At 48.2% G+C, this 20,280-nt stretch overlaps 1 protein-coding gene across 3 annotated transcripts in view; it reads right to left on the bottom strand.

Annotated features, from left to right (window-relative positions):
• Positions 1–464: 464 nt before the first annotated feature.
• Positions 465–20,280, bottom strand: part of apln (apelin) — a 37,720-nt gene continuing 17,904 nt past the window's right edge. For 2 of the 3 annotated variants that reach the window (XM_081698887.1, XM_081698888.1), the window contains exon 3: positions 7,823–7,954. Coding sequence is in view for 1 of the 3 variants with exons in the window: in XM_027018583.3 (XP_026874384.1) it covers positions 7,788–7,954; positions 18,779–18,845 (234 nt within the window). In the remaining 2 variants the exon portion in view is untranslated. Of the gene's footprint in view, positions 4,561–7,781; positions 7,955–18,778; positions 19,360–20,280 lie in introns of those variants that run through there. The other variant, XM_027018583.3, reaches the window with a different exon arrangement.

The raw sequence follows: 20,280 nt of genomic DNA, 5'->3' as shown, positions 1-20,280 counted from the left end.
AGGTCTGGGGTAGTTTAGTGACAGGTCTGGGGTAGCTTATGGACAGGTCTGGGGTAGCTTATGGACAGGTCTGGGGTAGCTTATGGACAGGTCTGGGGTAGTTTAGTGACAGGTCTGGGGTAGCTTATGGACAGGTCTGGGGTAGTTTATGGACAGGTCTGGGGTAGCTTATGGACAGGTCTGGGGTAGTTTAGTGACAGGTCTGGGGTAGCTTATGGACAGGTCTGGGGTAGTTTAGTGACAGGTCTGGGGTAGCTTATGGACAGTTCTGCATTGTCACCTTAAAGAGGATCTAGAAAATTGTGGTTGCCCAGAGTTTGTGCCAGTGGTAAAGGCTACGTGCAAAACGTGAGCATGACTTGTAAGTTTCTGATTACATAACATATAATATTTTGTTTATATATAAAATGATGTAGATACAATGTATGTTCTAAGATATTCTTATATAAATGACAAATTCACACTTGTTTCTTAAAATAAGACTTTTTAATATTACTTATTATCATAAAGATATATTTACACACTTTACAGAAATAGAAAATAAAAACACAAAGCTACGCATGAAAGGAAAAAATCAAATCAAATCAAATAAGTACTCCAAGAGCTAAAGCTTAGCTTTTATAAATTAGAAACCAAAGGTTCAAATCTGTACACAGTATTTCAACCATTTCTGATACATTTGTTTTATTCATTTATTTATTCATGTATTTTTGCCCAGTTTAACATCAAAACAGAGACAGAGACTGTACACTTGGTCTGGCGAGTTCTGGGAGCACACACCTCGCACAGGAGATACGAGGGTTAATACCTTGTCTTTACAGTGTTTACCGCACAACCTTGCAATACTGCTGCTAGGCCAGGGCCGTCTGGGGGCCGTCTGGGGGCCGTGCCGGTATCCTCAGGCTACTGAAGAAGAGTTGGTGGGCATGTGTATGAAGGGATGTGTTAGAACCACACTGAGCTTTCGCCAGTACGGGTGGAGTCTCGAGCCCCTCACCCAGAGGGTGATTGATTGGTCAATTCATGGGCATGTGTGATTATATGGGGTCGATTTTCAGTTACGTGATCCTCCAGATACAGCACTGCACATGCACACTGACAGGCTTGTCACAAGCAAGCATTCAAATGTGTTGCGTGTCGGTCATTTTCTGTTGCCTGTCTTGATCAAGCATCAGACCGACGATGGTTAAAACTCGATAATGACTAGGAGAGTAGGGGAAAAAAAAGCAATCACGAGTCCAGTACAAAAGAAAACGCCCGTCAAAGCAAACTGTTGTGTACTGCCAACACTCTTTGCAATTTCTCTCAGTTATCTGAAACTCAGGCCTTAGGGACTGAAGATTCTACGTTTCACCTGCCATGGCTGTCTTCTCATCATACACACCTCCACCCACTCACGCAATCCCAGGTATACATGCACAGCTCTTTATCAAGCTGAACCCCAAACTGAGGAGCTCTGGGAACCAACCAATCAGAACATGCTCAAGCTACCCAGGCACATCATGATTCAACAGAAAAGCGCGAATTAGGCAAAAACACAGGAGGGAGTGGAGAGGTTGCACCGGACTGAGCTTTGCTGGAGGGACCACGCAGAGAACAGGCTCTCGCTCTCAGACTGGAATTATTGGTCTCCAGTTTCGGGTCCGATACTGGACACGGTTGTTCTGTTTTGTTTTGGTTGTTTTACCACAGACTTCATTAACGTGCTGTGCTGATCCAGACTGTGTGCTACGCCAGGTAGTGGAGGAAAATGTCCACTGCATGTTATGTAGCAGAATAATTCTCTATCCTTTTTTAAATTTTTTTATTTTTTTGTAGTACGACCACACGCATACACACACACACACACACGAATAAAATACAGCTTTCCACACTGTATTCAAAAGTAAGCTTTGGACAACCAGCTAGACAAGAATCAGTCAATAAAACTGTCACGATACACTGGAAAACCATCACATGCCAAGAGACGCGTGTTCAGGGGTCACTTTTCCCCACGGCGTAATGGAAGTGGCAGAGAGGTTCTGGCACAGAGCCAAGGGACTGGTCAGGACCTCTGCTGTGACAGGCCTTGCACGACGGCGTGTTTGTCTTCGGACGTGTGATCCAACAGATAGCCATCACTGAGGGGGCTGTGTAGCAGTGATGGGGATATATTTATCTATCTATCTATCTATTCGTTTATTTATTACAGATTCAAGGTCTGAATTGTGCTGCAATGCTGCTTTTTTTCAGCAGTCCTTGCACGGGCATCTCAGCTGGTGCAGATGGTGAAAACACCATCAGGAGGAGTACTGACGTTACTCTGCACCTCCGACAGCAGCTTCCCACACACAAAATAGTGATTCGAACCCTGGCGGTTTGATCCCTTCAGCTGTATCTCGACAGATCCGGCATCACAGATGGGAAACTAGCTCATCTCTTCGGAATTCTGCCCTGCTAACGCATCAGAGCTGTCTCATTCCGATGGTGCATTAATGAAATCTACATCTCTGTCTGACAGGATACTAAAGGATAATGATGAGACTGGAATTATTAGTATTCACAGAATCCTCAGATTTGATACGTCTTTAATCAAGGTGGGCTTGGCTGTGTGTTTCAGCGCTGCCTCTCATTATTAAGAGTTCCAATGTCACAGGGAGAAATGTCTCAGTGGTGAGCGTTAAAATGCCAATCTGGCTGTCGGACCGAGCATCGCGATCCCGAACATAGGAAACAGTCTCATAAGATCCGAAATGTCTCCGCATTACAGCTGCAGTAAGATTTACAGAAAGGAAGGGAAACAGCAAGCACAATGGAAAGATGCACGGTGGGGATATCTGCTCACTGGGTTACCGTGGTTACCTCACTGGGTTACCGTGGTTACCTCATTGGTTTACCGTGGTGTACGGAGCATTACGCAGGTGGAGGGTCTTGGGCCCAGCTCACTTTGAGTGAGGTCCCTCTGAAATATATCAGCAGTGGGATTTACTGACCAGAGCATTCAAAGCAATGGCCACCTGTGCTGCAGGGAACCAGTGTTAAGACACAGAAGGACAGTGGCATACAATTATTGATTTATTTATATTTATTTATTCATATATATGTATGTATACTGTACTTTGCATGTCTGTGTATTTTTATGTTTCTGTTTTTCTTAAATAAATGCACAAAATATAGACCATTCCAATACAAGATTCGCTAACAGCACCCTGAGAAAAATAACTCAAAGATAACAAAAATAAAATAAAAAAGGTCATAAGGTCTGGTATGATGTAAAATAAAGGCATATTGTTGTTGTCAATCAAAGTTATCGAGGGGGCCCACCCAGCCTTCAGCTAACCAATCAGAGACGAGCACTGGAAATGGGGATTTCAGAAGTATTTCGGTCTTATTTCTTTAAACTATCCTCTTTGCTACCGTTGCCTTTCTGCAACTAACGGCGAGATGCAAACTTCTTGGCAAGGTGTGTCGAGACTCAGAATAAGAAGTAACATGCCTTTCTCGGTTGTGGTCTCCCGGGAGCGACATTTAGCAGATTCAGGATTTGGCACTTCATTAAAAGGAGAGCTGGTCTGCTGCACCAGGTAACAGTCGTGTGTGGACTCGGGGAGAAAGGCGGGGCTCGGGACAGACGATCACACACAGCTTAGCGGAGAAGGGGGATCCCGTGAAGCGACCCCCGGCGTGTCTACTGGGTAATGCTTTGCCAGCTCTGAGTGGCACAGTCTTAAGAAGCATTCCGGATGCATTCCGGATGTAAATGCATGTTGAAATGAAAGCAATCCATATGCCATAGATTTCTGTTTACTTTTGACCTGATCATATTCTTTTAATGCAAAGTGGCATAAAAAAAAGTCAGAGGTACTTATATAATCAGCAGTGGTAACTAAATAACATTGACACAAAAAATGACAAGCTGCTTATTTCAAAAGACATTCTCCTTAGTGTTGCAATAGACATATGAAAAAAAATAAAAAATAAAATAAACGGAAATGTCACATTTGTTATGTTGTAGAAGTGGCTGGCCTGGCTAGGAGGAGCGGTGAAGTGTTGAATCATGCTTTCACCTTCAGATTCCCGTCACATTCTCTCATTACCATCACCCTCAGCAGACGTCGCCACAACACAGCAATGGAACAAAGAACAGCCGTCACCTTTACACGGCGGGGACTGGGATTATCACGCCTCCGCTGAGAACGCAGCGCTTTCCAAGACCCTCCGTGGGCCGGGTTCCCTGGCGCTCGCACGTCATGCAAAGCGTGGCAATGAAAGAGCTCTAAAAAGCGTATGAGGGGAAAACCACAGCAGGAGAGGGAGATAGAGAGAGCGAGAGATGGACAGACAGAGAGACAGAATCTGGTAGTTCGGGCTCGATATCCCACCCCACCCCACCCTTCTTCAGAGAGCTGAGAGTGAGGCTTGTCCTGGTATTTGGTGGGCAGAAGTGCTGCTTCAACCAGCAGGTGCTATGGACATCACTCTTCAGGCCAGGCTGACAAGGGCCCCGTCTTGCCAGGCCCCCCCAAGGTAAAGGAAGAGCGTCGAAATCAGAACCGAGGGGGAGGGCGTCCTAAGTATTGCCTGCAGGAAAAGAAGACAAAACGTGGTCATAAGTTGGTGATTGATGTAAACACGCTTCTATTATGTTACTGGATGTTTGCACGGGGCAGTAAAGCAAAAACACCAGTGGCTTAATGTGTCTTGACTTGTTTAAAGGGTTCAGAGCCACAAATACAATCAATTATATTGACAATTAAAAGCATCACATGGTGTTATCCAAAGGAAGCCGCATGCACGGCACATTGAAGCCCCCCCATTACGTAGTCAGCTGACACATGATTCTTTTGCAGAACGTTACATCGGGGTTGTCCCTGAGTCAGTCGGAATCTGTGCTGTAATCTTCTCCGTTTGTCTTTTATCTTTATCTTCTGTGCCCACACTGCTGATAAGGATTTGAACAGACGAGCCTCTCAACCATCTTTCTTCAAAAAACAACGGCATCTTTGGGTGGATAAGAGGCGTTTTCTGATGTACCTGAGCATTCTTTTGTCATTGCGTAGCCAGAGAGGAGATCGCAGTCTCAGGGTTTTTATTTGTGAATCGTCACTGAATCACATCTGTTGTCTTCTGTGATTTCACCTCCACATTCTTCTTTTGCTCGTCCAACTAAATCAAGCGCACAAAACTATGTACAGTTTTCTAGGGGAAAAAAAGTGTCACAAGGTCTCCATTTAATCTGGGTTGTTTTGTTTTGCTTTTGGCACTACAAGCAGGCCCGATCTGCCCTCTGCCCAGACCTGTTCTGTATGGCTGCATGTTCAGGGCCTTCACAGGACAGGTTTCCTCTTTCAGGACTCGGACAGATGTTGCGGTGCCTGGATTTTCTGAACGCCGCCAAGGTTTCAGCCCCGTATAGAAAACATGCACACACTAGTTCCTGTGAGACAACGCGGTCTTCGGTCTGGCTGGCCAGCTGAGACAGGTTAAGGGACGTACGTCTCTCTGTTTCTCCTTCCAGCAAACAGGTGAGCAGCTCGGTCCAATTGCCACTTATACATAAAATAGTACAAAGACTGACCCATTTAGCGTTGACTCCAAAAAAAATGTCTCTATTCAACTTCAAACTGTTTCTCCACCCACTTGGCAAGAACAAGGTCTTGTTCCAACTGTTTCCATGTTTCTCATCAGCAGCAACAAGGGGAAAAAATATGAGTGAACACAACGGGAGGGGGTGCAGGGGCACCTTTCAAGTTGAAGTGCCTCTGGTTTGGTCTCATTCAGTCGGCTGCTGGCTGTTCTCAGACCTCGAGGAGGGTTCCTTCTGCCGCTCAGACGGTCTGATGAAGTGCGAGGCTGCAGTTCCCACCCAGCTGAGAGCGTAACTTTACATTAGCCAGGCGCAGTTCAGACGCTTGGCACGATCCACAGGCTGACTTACTGCACATGTAATATTTCCTCTTCCCCAGGGAAACGCATGGGGGAAATTATTAGTCGTACAGGATCACAGTATTTTATCAGGAGAGTGACAAACTACAAATGGACCTCATCAGCGTGGCATACGAACTCTAGTGAACACTGGCTGTTGTGCTCTGTGAGTATGGCTACTGCCCTTGCACATGGCTGCATTACCCAGCTCCGTCTGTCGGGACCTGGGGGATAAAACCGCTGAATGGGTGAACTCTGAACCCTGAGGAGGCTCGCAAGGAGCCAAAGACGTGGGTGACTGGAAAAAACGTCTCCGCTGAAGTGCTGTCAGTGCGGACTCCGCATTGAGAGTCACTGAGCCGTTTCCCTTTAATAGAGCTACACGACTTCCTGCAGATTCCCTTATTGTGCCTTGGTATTCCGAACCTCAAGACAAGCACTGACTCCACAGCTCAGCCAAAGAATGGCTTCCTTTTATTGGCCAGGCGAGGCATTGAGCTCCCTGGAGCGCCGCACTGTCCGCGGCGTAGGCGACCACACCGGGGCCCTGCGTTTTGTCTTCCACTCTACGCTGTCAGTTGTGCATTATCCCTCGGATCACAGGAGACAGTGAGGAGACACAGTGGGGCAGCAGATTCCCACACAAAATCTGACCACAACAAAAGCAATCTATAATTCTCCATAGATGATAAAAGTGCGAAAGACCATGGAGAGCGAGGTACACAGTCTTGTGTGTCATCACGTTCATCTCTCTTCTCTTCCTCCAGGAGTGATTCATTAGACCATAAAGGGTTGAGTCGTCCGTGTCTGCCAGTCAGTTTATAGCAGGATTCTCTATGCTGCGTTACGGCCTTGGCACCTCCGGCCGGGGTATTGTACCCTGCTGGGCTTGCCCTGCACACTGTGTGTGTGTGTGTGTGTGTACGCGAGAGAGCGAGTGGAATATGTGAATGAGCTCTGAGCTATTTCATAAGCCATCTTTTTCCTTGAAATCATTTTGAAGCGTCCTTCACACTCAATATAAACATGTCCAAGGGCTGTACTTTGTTTGAACATATGGCCGTGTTTCCTCAGTAAATGACAGGAATCCTTAGAGATCATTTCAGTAAGAGCTGGAAGGTCCGTTTTCTCAGCCTTTAAAATTAAAGGCCAGTCCCTCAAACCAAGACACCCAGATATCAAACCCAGGCATAAAATGAAAGACAAGGAAACAGAGGAGAAACGGACCTCCAGTAAGTGCTGTTTTTGCTAAGTGGCTTTAACTGGCATTATCAGAATGAAGGAAACATCAGTCAGACAGACTTTCTTAGGGAATATTTATGTGGGCTTCACTGACATACTGACTTATTGACTTATTTATTATGTTTTGGCTTGGCGGTACTGCAGAGCTACTGGAAATAAATGGACCTGGAGCAGTCAGCAGTCTGAAGTCCAGTCATCGAACAAGGTCGCCATTTCCTTTTTTCCTGGGTAGACCATTATCTCCGATTAATGGGAATAACAGAGAAGGGCAGAAAGGAAGCATTTGTTCCAGTTTCACTCTCCTCATGTTACACACGCTTTCCCAAACCGCCTCCATGTGCAGCAGTTGTGCAAAGAGAGAGTGAAAGGTGAAGAGAACCACTCCATTCAGGGAAGAAAATCAAAACAATGCCTTCTGGTTCTCGTTTATCCAAAGGTATGAGATAGAATACTAGATGCTGGGACTTTACTATGACTCTTTAAATATAACTGCTAATTCTAAAACAAAGAACAAACCAATTTGATTGAACTAAAAGTGCCACGGAGGGCAGAGTGCTTTTCTACATCGGAAGTGTTCGTGACACTCAAAGTAGTAACAGCGTCGTGCATTGTGGGAAACGTAGTGTCAGACTGACCTTGCTCTAGAACGGCATGGGCCCCTTGTGGGACAGACGGGGTCGTGGGCGTCTCCTCCTCCAGCCGGCGGGTCTTTGGTTCCGGCCGGCTCGGGCAGGGCTCTGCCGTGCAGGGGCCCGCATGCTGTTCACCTCCTCCAGTTCCTTGCTGTGCTCTGTGGATGCCACAGGAGCTGCGTGCAGAGACGAAGCACATTCAGGGATCTGCACTACAGCAGTCAGACACTCCATTAACGCTCTGGGCTCACCAGTGAGCTACCGTGCAAGGTACTATGACCTAGTCTGGTGCGCCAAGTTAGAAGACACTGAAACTGTAAGTCCAGTTATTAGAGACTGAAACTGTAACTCCAGTTGGTTGAGACTGAAACTGTAAGTCCAGTTATTAGAGACTGAAACTGTAACTCCAGTTGGTTGAGACTGAAACTGTAAGTCCAGTTATTAGAGACTGAAACTGTAACTCCAGTTGGTTGAGACTGAAACTGTAAGTCCAGTTATTAGAGACTGAAACTGTAAGTCCAGTTATTAGAGACTGAAACTGTAACTCCAGTTGGTTGAGACTGAAACTGTAACTCCAGTTGGTTGAGACTGAAACTGTAAGTCCAGTTATTAGAGACTGAAACTGTAAGTCCAGTTATTAGAGACTGAAACTGTAACTCCCCTGCAGTTCACTCCCTTGGAAATGTAAACTCCAAAGGTGCCTTTCAGTCATGTGTTTCAAAATGTCACTAGAGTGGAACCCAAATGCACAGAGATCGTATATAACAATGGAATATTTGCTTCTAATCAATCATGTAACTACAGAACCTACAGCACCCTGCCCAATACTAAACCTTTCAGGCATTTGCCAAGTAGATTAATTTCACTCAATTTCATCCTGAAATTGTACCACATCCAACTTTCCTCAGGGAGCCCAAAACATCTGCAAATTTTGATTAAACTCTCACACATTGTTGAAACTCCTTAAAGCACCGACTGCTTTACTCTAAAAACAATGAGGAACAGTTTGTGTGTGTTGTTTGCATGCGTGTGCAGGCATGCACACACACACGCATGCACATGCAGCCCCTTGAATTATCCAGATGTTTGAAGCCATCTCTCAATATGGTGGTTTAGATCTCGTAAGCCTGCTTTACACTCGAGTGTGATCGCCCTGACCTTTCACCTCTGAAGGAAATCAAAGTAGCCCTCCAGGGTGTTGAGGCTCTTGTTCAACCGCTGATATCCAATGGTTCCTCTTGGTTGCACTACAGAGTTCCGCGTGTTACCGACATTCAACAAATTAATGAAAACTGTGCAGCAGATTTATTGTATGTCTGAACTCAGCCAGACGAGAAGCTCATAAAACCCGGCTCAGTTAAGAATCCATCATGTTTCTCATTGCAGATTCTCTTTTTACGCCACATTGTATACGATCCCTTAAGGAGCTCTCTGTCATTTTCTCACACTCTTTGTAAATTCCTCTCCTTCCCTCTCGTCTCCCAGCTTTAACCTTTACATCTGTCTCTGTCAGAACCTCCATCCCCAGTCTTCTCAGCTAGCAGCGCACCTTCCAGGGAGAACGCGGCCAATGACCTACTCTTAAAGCAAACAGAGTCCCCATTAAGCTTTTCCTGTCAGGAACTTGAATGACACTCACGCTGGATCAACACATTCCAGACATCTCCCCATGGAGGGACAGACAACCTTTATTAGGAATCTTTCACCGGACTAATGTACTGTGAGGCACAGTCCAATTGTTCAGGACCCAAAGTAGCGCCTACAAAACAAACAGCAGCTATATTATAAATGTGTGCATATACACTCGCATACGCAGCTTATCGCTTTAATGGTATTTAAAGTGCTTAAAGAAATATAATGGTGTGGTCTCCTGAAACATGGGCTTTTGTTGGGTTGGAAACTGAGACGTTGACACTTGAGCTAATTAATAACCTTAGCTAATGTCAGGACTGTTGGTAGTGGGCTTTGCGTTAAGTGTTCTCAAAAATTCTGTCTCTTGTCAGTGATAACAGGGGCTGCTGATCCTTGAGCAGAAGGAAAACATACGGGCTGTCAGCGCCAAAACCAATTACACTTTTTATTTGTGGCCCAGAACGAAAAGACATTGCTGGTAAAGTGCTACATCACACCACTGGCACGTTCATTCCTGCTCAGGAGCCTAGGACACGCTGTTGGGACTAAATCACTGGGAAGGCTGTACATTTGATGGGATTTAACCATTCCTAGTCTATATTCTTCAAATTCCTGACAAGGTCCTATTGAGCTGAGATTCATTTGAATCACAGTAGGTCTCCATGTCTACTGCATCATTAAAATAGTGGGGGAGGGGTTAATCCTGGCTTTATTAACAGAACGAGTGAGTGACGTTTGCACGTTCTGTCTGCATTCAGTTCATTTCTTGCTGTGAGTGAGTGAGTGGGGTAGAGGTGGCCATGTTGTAAAAGGGCTCCATGTGTAATCATAAGTGCTGACAGAATATCTCCCTCTCCCCGTGCACCACCAAAGAAGTCTCAGGAGCAGCAGAGCGGAACAACTCAGGAACCTTAGTCGCACTGCGCGTGCCGGCGCAGCTGTCGCTCAAACCCTGCGTATCCTGGCAACACGACAGCAGCGGCCGCACTGGACTCCAAGGGAGCGACCGTCCGGTACCGATCCGGCCAGGAGGCCGTAATGGCGGGTGGACGGGTCCATGTTCTCCTCCCGTGCTGTGTGTCGTAACCCTGCTCCGTTAGTGAGACCATTTAGATGTTCCTTGCCATTGCCAGCTTCTGGGATGCACATCTGAGTCTGGTCCCTGAGGAGCGTATAGAAAGCCTCTAAAATTAAAACCTCTGCTAGCCAAATGAACGCCGATTATGAATTAACTCTTAACACCTGCAGGAAACTTGCTCAGACGGATGCACTAAATGTTGAGGGGGAAGCCTATTTTAAGCGCGCAAAATCACTGCCATTGACTACTGCGTTTGGCTTGCGCTCAAACCACATGGCCTTTTATAGAGCTCTGGGGGATGTTACATCATCTTGTGCTCCATTATGGATGCAAAGTGACATGGGCAATAGATTGTGCACACCGATATAATAATTCCTCGACCCAACCCTCACGCACAAACTCCACGGAGCAATAACGTTTGGTCTCGTTACTGCACTGTAAACGACATTGCTGATAAGGTGTCTCCTCACAGTTAAGCGGTTGCCCTTCAGGTGTTGAGGTATGTTTTGTGTTAAGACGTATGTAATAAGACACCCCCACGTGCGGGTTTGTATTGTTCCCCAAAACCCCTTTGGTTCTACTGTCTAGTAACACCCCCCATTATAGTTTTGCTACTCGGTAGCTCAGTGGTGAAGGTACTGAACTAGTAATCAGAAGGTTGCTGGTTCAAGTCCCACCACTGCCAGGTTGCCACTGTTGGGCCCCTGAGCGAGACCCTTAACCCTCAATTACTCAAGTTGTGTTCTGTCATGATTATAAAAGCCACAGCTAAATACTGTTGAATGTAAATGTTGTGCTAAATCTTAGCTCTGTCCCATACAGAAGACTTCCTAAAACTGGGAGGGGACGCCTGAGATTCACAGTGTCCCTGTGACTGTCCTTAATGCAGCTTTGATACACTGCCATTCCCAAAAATGCACACCACTGAAAAAAGACTCCAATCAATAAAAATGACAGCCCTGCAATGACTGGCAGGACCATGCTAGAGATGTGGTCTGTTTTTGAAGAGGCCAGATGGATTTAATCTTAGCCACTACACCAGGAAGTGAGAGATTGCGCAAAGCTGTGCCAGGTGAAGAGTGCACAGCGTTTGCGTACATGGAGATCCATCACATGGCATTTTCCCCGAGCTCGACCCTGATACTCACCCTGGTCTCAGTCACGTGAAGGTAATAGAGGATCAGTGTGCTATGTAATTGGATTGTCTCTGTTTGAGCGCTGAAAGCGACTCGCTTGGTTTCTTTATGAAACCGGCTACAGGGATATCGATTTATTGTGCGCCTGTACTCTGCTGTTTTATTTCCTTTGTTTTGTTCTTTCCTTCTAAGCTTTCATTAAGACACATAATTAGTCTGGCAGAGTACGTCCCAGTGCTCTGCTATTTACTGGTTTTTCTGTTACTGCCCTGTCACATAAATACAGATGCATCCAGGAGTGAATGGGGACATTATATATGCATAAATATTGACTAAAACTATAAGGGCCTTTTTCACAGGTCCATATTAAGCCGCGTTTCGATTGTATGTCAGCACTGGCGCTGAAATATAGTCTGAGGCTATGCATAACTCACATCTGGGGAAAATGGTACAATTTAAACCGGTAATGAGGTGCCGCCTCAACACCTAACGACAAGCAAGACCCGCAAGACTTGCGATCACAGCACAACCACACAAGTGCCTGGAGTAAGTCACCAGGATCTCCCAAAACATTTCTTGTCGTAGAATTACTGTCCATTAAAAACAGCCTGAAACAACGCTTTACGTTGGATGCTTGAAAAGTACCTGTAAGGGGATTTTGTAGCACCAAACCTAACAGCTTCTACAGGGAAAACTGTCAGGGCAGGTATGAGCCAGTCCTCTAGTTCTCTGTTTTCATTCAAGAAATCATGAGTCTTTGGACAGTGTGCACGGGCATTTTGAATCCGAACGTCACGCGTCGGCCGAGATGCAAGTCCTATGCCGTATGCTGCTAGTTTGCTGTACTTGCATTATTTCTGACTCCATCACTTGAGGAGTGTTTGTGTTGCTGAGGGTGCGCATGCGCGTGCGTGTGTGTGTAAGACAGAGCAAGCACAGGGGTTGGATCCCTGTGGGTGTATAACCATAGCTGGCAGTGTGTGTGTGTGTGTGACGTCAGAGGCGTGATACCCAGGCTCTCAGCGGACCTTCATTCATTAAAATGAGAGAGAGAGAGAGAGAGAGAAACCTATAGCTTTTCTCTTCCAGATGCCTTTATTCCACACTAGCTGCACTGTGTTTTTGCGTTCCTCATGTAGCCATGCCAAGCTCGGTGACATGAAGCCCGTCAAACCCATCCTCCACTTAGTCATGGTGGATTACGGCCCTTGTATCCTCAATGGGACACACGTGTTAAGAGAAAGCACACGAAAGCTTAGACAGCAGACACAGCGGCTACGGGGTCTTACATGGTGTAATGGTGTACCAGTGCACCCAGTGTGCCCCTTGTGCACTGCTTATGACAAATAGATGAAGGTGAGGAAGACTCCAGCGTTCCCTGAGCAGCTCGTGGATCATGCCTCCCCGCCTCCAGTCCCATTCCCATTTCGGAGCATTCCGCTTCCTGAAGTGCTGGAGTCACCATGCTGCTTATCGCATGCCCACCAGCGGCACACCGCCTTGGCAGAAACCGGTACCAATCTCGAGGAGGCTTTCAGCCCGCGTTACCATGGCAGCGGCCGTGAAAGGCGCTCAGTCAGAACCAGAAAGAACGATGGGGTCAGTCAGAGTGGATTGGGTATCCAGGTTTCATGAATTTCGCCATTCCACACCCTAAATCCCTGATAGGCGTCCGCCGGGCAGGGCAGTGCCACCTGCTGCCCTGGCCACACACTGCTGCCCACCATTGTTTTGGTGGCATTTGGAGAGCGCCAGGGCTGTTTGGTATGCAGCGTGGTGCCACCATGATGGCGGCAGGCGTAGCAGGGGAAGTGAAGGCCAGCTTTGTTCATGGCACAGAGTGGCTGCACACAAAAAACCCCAAAAACCCCTGCTGCCCCCTGCTCCCATCGCTGGGGCTGGATGAGCTGTGCTTCGTCAGGAAAACCAGGGGAGGAAGACGAAGGAGAAGGGGGAAAAAAGAGACCCACAAGGGGCTTTTGCCGTTTGCGAGCGTATTTAGTATTTTGACCCAGCTCTCTGATCTCGGCGGGCGCATCGCAGACGAGCTGCACGTGACACAAATTAGGGCAGCGCTTTAATGACAAGTTGAGATTTGGCCCAGTTTCGAGTGATCACAAAGCCGCGGGTTCAAAGCGCCGAGGGCACCCGCCGCCTGGCATGCTAATGAAGCTCAGAGAGAGAGAGAGAGATGCCCTGAAGTAGCAGGGGTGAATCAGTGGCTAGAGGTTACCACAGGTCAGGTCTTCTGAAATCACAGAGCCCATCATGCAAAGCATTGTAATTGAGAATTTTTTTTCAAATTGGCTCCCAGGCCGTGCATTATACTTCCTCAAAGAGGATTTGCCCCAGGAGGGGCAGGTGAGAGGCAGTTTAGCTCCGAGAGCTGCATATGACGGTTCTCAGGAGCAGGTTCACGCTGACGCTCGGGACACCGGTAATGGGGGGGAGGGGCACTCTGGCGCTTTGCTGTGGGGGGGCTTTCCCCAAGCAGAAACGCTCCAGAAGGGAAGCCCTGTGCTCGAGCCATCTCGGATCAGGCCCTGGGTCGGATGCACTGACCCGACCAAGTGAAGCTGATGTGGAAAACGTCAGCGCTGCAGGAGGTTGGGAGACTTTTTGCTGAATGCGTACTCTTTGTTGCCTGAATGTTCCCTTTCTAAATAAAACAACAAATCTCCCTCTGCCAGTGGACGGCGGGATATTCCCAGTTCCCAGTGATTTTCCCTGATTCTCACAGTTTGTGTTTGGGAGTCAGTAGCATTCTTTGGGCTCTGCTAGCTTGTGTAGCTATGTTAAAGAATGTGTGTGTGTGTGTGTGTGTGTCACACAGCACTGCTTGGCTATCCAGGGAGTAAACAGTTTGGCCTAACTAAATATATGTTTATAGGTTCCACTTACTTTTGAGACAGTTTTGAACCACAAACGTACCCCACTCCTCCCCCACCCCATTAGGGAATGAGGTTTTCCTTGTGGGATTAGTAGTAACAGCTGGGATAGAGCATGCATGCAAACATAACGGAATTCCAAACTTTGGGCTCCTTCCAGGTTAATTGTAAGCTGAATCTCTGTCACCTACATATATATATAGACATGTCTATTACCACAGACAAAACCTGTGTGCTCACAAAGATTACCATTATGGGAACCTTTAGTAACCAGGGACATGGACGGCCTCCAGTGGAAGCCCAGGGATCTGACGTTAGTTAGTAAAGATGCCAGCTAGCACACACCTACCAAAGACAGTCAGTTCCGTGGTGTACATCGGTATAACTCTCCAAACTCCTACACGCCTCTGACAATGTCTGCGTTCAGCCATTCTCATTAAAACCTTCTCACACCAGCGTCTCTCCAATACAGGGACAGAGCCCTTAAATCCTGCCCGGACACAGCGGTATTCACCGTACGGCTCGACTACACGCTGACTCTCCGGGTTTCCTGCCTGGTCACATCCACGGCGGAATGTTGCTCGGAATCTGGGAGGCAATATCGGTGAGGTTCTTGACACTTTCTCACCGTAAATAAGACATATTTATCACACAAACATAAACTACTCTAGCAGCGTGCCTTGCTGTTCATGAAAGCCCCGCCCACAGTCATATGATCGGCAGCCACTGTAAACATTAAGGTTAGTGCTCAAATCAGGAGCCTTAAATCAGGCCAACATCAGGACCAGATGGAAGGACTCGCCGTGGGGGCATCTGGCAGAGGGGTGAGAGGGTTTGGGTGATGCACTAGCAGCGCCTGGCGGATGCCAGAGTGAGGCGGGACACCACAGACAGATCTGCAAGGGAAGAGAGGAAGGGTGGAGACGTCCACCTGCGTTGGGAAAGCTGGAATCTTTTCCTGCCTGTCGGAGAGCTTACAAGGCCCCGGCTGCAGTCCCAAGGTAATATTCTGCTCTGCTTCCCCAGTACCCAGCATCCTCTACCCTTCCTCCACGGCTGTGGTGAACTCAAGGTGAACTCATTTACACAACAATCTCCAAACAGCATCACGCTGGTATGTGGAGAACACGCCAAAAGCTGAGCTGTCCCCAGGCCACTGGGGTGCCTTCCTCATGGTTTAACTCCACGACCTCACATAGTGAATTATGACACAGCACAGCAGTTCATCCCCCCAGCGATGGTTTACAGCCGTGTTCCTTAGAAGGTTTAGGTCTATGTGTGCATAGGTGTCATATATTTCCTTTTTCCTGCAGCCTTGTAGAAAGTCTATGCGTTTACTTCACAAGCGCCGACGCCAAGCGGCTAGGATGGCGAAGCGTGTCTGTGAGGTGCTTGTTTTCCTGTTTGTTTTGATTAAATGGGGCACGTCAGCTGCTCCAGGGATCCCTGCAGGACAGGGCTCCTAAAAATATCAGAACCTTGAGCTGGGTGCATTTCTTCTTCCTAATTTGCATAAAGGTACAGTTTGGTTTTAGCTTCAGACCATGAAAACAGATGGTACTGCACAGTGTCTGCTGCAACAGAGCCTTACCCAGACCACACAGAAGAGACGTCCAGGCTATCCAGTTATGAGTCACTGACCTTGTGCATGCACGCATTAGTGCGTGTGTTTGTGTGCGACAGAGAGAGAGAGAGGGAGAGAGAGAAAAACTATAACGTCAAGTGCATGCATGTGTGAGGCAAAGAGACTGGAAATGTGCCAAAAACAACCCTGTGCCTCAAATGGCCACTGAACGATTCTCCGTAATCCTGTATTAACCTTTGTGTAGCCGGCCTCTCCTTCACGCTCGATATCGTCACGTTATAGGCGGACATATGGAGAAGTTTGTGTTTGTGTGCTGTGTGTGTTATTTCTGCGGTCATGACTGCAGGCCCTTTACGTCAGCGGAGTGGAGTTACGATGGAAGGATTTCTGCATGTGGCTAACGTAGAGCCACTAACGTTGTTTCACCAAGCACCTTGTCTTCAGCACCTGTTGTTCCGAACGGGAGGCGTCGCGTGCCCGTGGACTAATGAGGCCCCTGCGTGATTGTCGCTGACAGAGGACAACAGGTGACGCGGCAGGAAGCCGCATCAGAGTTTACTACCGTGTAACGGCGCCGCTGATGGCCCGTGTGGGATCGGCGCGGTGCACGAGGCCACTTGGGCTCATAGCGCATCGGGGATCTTAAGCCTCACGTCCTCCACCTGCTCCTCTGTGACGGAGCTGAGGAAGATGAACCGGGCAGCTAAAATTACACATCTCCGGAGCTTTGTGCTCGCGTGCGTGATCGCGCGCACGTGTGCATGCTTCGACCCCGTAGTTTTTCCTCTCCGCTCCACCACGCGCGGTCAGGAATTCTTCCTTTTGCTCCCGCGACTGAAAGATGACACTTTGATATCGTGTGCAGTGATGACAGATACAAGCGGCTGGGCTCATTCTGTAACGTGGCGTGTTTACATACCAGCCTCAGGAACAGCGAGACTGGAAGACAGATTGCTTTCAGAATGAATTATGGATGGGCCGGCGCAGAGACGCTTGGCCCTTTGTATGGAAAGCCCATTACAAGGTGAGCTTGACGGACGATGAGATGAGACACGCAAGGTCACCAGCCGATCTGCAGGTGCCCCAGAGCCTCCACCTGGACTACAACCGCGTAAACGCCCATGCCTGTTGCACCATCACTTCTCGTCCACGTCCCCACCCTGTATCTGCCTTAGAGAGTCGCACACACACATCTCTGTGCCTCTTCCTTTATATCTCGACTGAAATAGCTCACAATTTCCAGCAAACTCTCAGTCAGCTGTGGAACGTGTTCGTCTAGAGATGAAAGGATTCACACCCGCTGCCTACACACCGAGGTGCTCACAAAACGCCTTCCCCATGGCAGCGATCTTCCCAGGCTCCAGGCACAATCCCCCCCCAGCCATCCATCCCTCCCTCCTCCCTGCGTCCCTGCCGACGCCTGCTTCCACAGCACTCCGCATGGCTCTACAGGCAGCCCCGGGGTCGGGTGGCGTCACGGCAACGGAAGGTTGGGTTGGTGCATGGCCCAAAGGGTCGGACAGCTTCTCACACACACACACACACACACACACACACACACACAGAGGGGAAGTGAAAACAATACTGACCGTAATGCAGGGTAATTGTTTCCCATTTACTCATGAAGAGACAAATATAGCAGTGCACCCATAAAGGCAACGCCACGCTTGGTGGCAGCTTGGTCCAGCCTGGAGCTTCTAGCCAGCCTCCACCATACACAGTCTTGCCTCGTTCTCACACACACCTCACGCATGCTTCCCGGCAGTGCTTAACTGATTGCTGTCAGTCTTTGGAGAAATTCAAGGCATTTTCACAAGGACCAGTGTTGTTGTTTTAACACCAGACTGCTACCTGCATCGCAGCTGCAGACTGGGGACCAGTCACCTGACTCGAGCTCCCTCTCACAGCTAATGTCTGACATGCAGTAATGCTGTTACTACAGATCATCTACCCATCAGGAGATTAACATTAGCGCGTTATTATATGGAATTAAATGCACATTAATGGGTCTTAAATGCTCATTTTCGTTCACGCTACGTTGGTGACTTCATGAGCACCTGTAACTCGGCAGAGTCCAAATTGCAGTGCGAGGGCTATTGTTTTCAAAATAGAATAATCCACGCTGAATACACTTTAGCCGCACACAGCAGTCCTGAGAGAAGACATCCGGGACAAATAAACTGCACAACAATCTCTCCGCTACAACACTCAGGAATATCACCACATTGTGTAAGCATGCGTCGTACGTTCGCACGGACGCTGTTCTCAGCACCAGCGCAACGCCGCGTGACACGAAGAAATAACCCTCCCCGTGGCCCGACACTTCGGTCATCTCATGTTCTGACCCCCAGCTCTCCTCCGCGAGCAGACCACGCGGGCACCACAGCTCTGACCCGAGGAAGCCACAGCGATGTCACGCGAACCTCTGCAGTGCAGCACAGCGCCCGGCGCGAGCCGAGGCTTGCGCTGTCCGCAGCCGCAGAGAGCGAGCCCCGCTGGGGGGGAGTGATCAGCTACAGATGCCTGTACCCACGCCCGGAGCTAACAGGGAGAGAGAGAGAAATAGAGAGAGAGAGAGAGAGAGAGAGAGAGAGAGAGAGAGCGAGCGAGAGAGAGAGAGAGAGAGAGAGAGAGAGAGAGGAAAAAAGACAAGCATGCGGAGGCTTGAGGCAGGAGCTTACCAGCACGAGCTGAACACAGCAGAGACAGCAGCAGCACGACCGCCAACGTCAGAATCTTCACATTCATTTCTGCTCTCCCCTCCGTCTCTCCGCTAGTCGCGAGCTGATATACTGTAGTGGTGTGTGTGTGTGTGTGAGTGTGTGTGTGTGTGTGTGTGTGTGAGTGTGTGTGCGTGCGTGTGTGTGTGTGTGTGTGTGTGTGTGTGTGTCTCTGCGTGTGCGTGTGTGTGAGAGTGTTGAAGGGAGGGGGACGGAGAGTGGGTGAGCGAGAGAGAGAGACTGTTTGCTGCTCGGTGTATGTGCGCGCGTGTGTGAGAATGGAGCGGTGGGTGAGCGTGTCCGCGCGTGCGTGCGCGCGCGTGTGTGTGTGTGTGTCTCCCACAGAGACGCGTGTTTTCTTTCCCCTCTTCTCCTCCTTGGAGAACAGCAAAGCTGTAGCTCGTGCCAGATTCAGCCGTGCTGGGATTTAGCAGAACGTCGGCTCGCTGCGGCTCCTCGCGTGGGGCACGCTTGTCTCTCATAACGAGCGCGCTCGCTCACGTGCCTTATGTAGCACCACTCTGAGGGTCAAGAACAGGGGCCTCCCCCGCCCACTGCCCCTAATACCCCTCCCACTGATGCGGGTGGGGGGGGGGTTAGGGGTGAGAGAGAGCTTGGCTATTCAGCTTTAGAGTTATAATTAAACCCGCGCTCTTGTGCAAACGTGTTTGAACAACTAAAAAACCTGCAAACACAGAGCAGTCCAGCATTGCACGCAGAGAACAGAAAACGCATTCTCATCTTTCACGTCTGTAGGAATGAAATTATCCACCAGTGGTATGAAGCACGAACCTTGTCCCGCACGACTGACATTTTACTGTCCACTGTCTCACACACGGGGAGTCACACAGCAGGCTCATCCCTGCTGGACGTCCGGCTCCTGGATCGACCTCAGGCTATATTAGCAAAATTATATGAAAAGACTCAAAACAGTGACATATTTACTTCTCTTTGATTGGGTGCAATTTAGGAGACTTGTGACAATTGCAAAGACATTTTGAAACTTGTGGAAATTGCAAAGACATTTTGAATAAACGTTATGGTAGTTTTTTTCCCCTTTTTATCTTCTAAATGTTTGAATGCGAAAGTAATCTAAAATGAAGCCACTAAAGCAGCCACTAAATTAAAGCCACTAAAATAATCTCTGCTTCTCTTCATTTGAAGGTCTTTTCATTTGTACTGTAGGTTTAGGAAAATGAAAACGACTCTTTCCCACACCGCTGCTTTCACAGTGTTGCTTTGAACTGAAAGCGTTCTGATCACGTGACTGCCAAAGCCATGTTCACACATTAAGCACCTGAAATGCTTATGGTAAAGCCAGCAGGCTGTAAGTCTGTGCAGGTTTAACTGCTGAGTCCTGAATCTCTGCAAATGTTCTCCCAAGAGAGTCTGTTAAATGATCAGATCCTGATGTATCTTCTATTCCGTTACAACTCCATATATTCAAATATATAGGATGTTAT

This window comes from Electrophorus electricus, chromosome 16, assembly GCF_041902795.1.
Source record: "Electrophorus electricus isolate QZ-2024a chromosome 16, ASM4190279v1, whole genome shotgun sequence".
Taxonomy (NCBI): Eukaryota; Metazoa; Chordata; class Actinopteri; order Gymnotiformes; family Gymnotidae; genus Electrophorus; species Electrophorus electricus.
The sequence above is the reverse complement of the archived record's forward strand: the minus strand, read 5'-3'. Positions and strand labels throughout refer to the sequence as shown.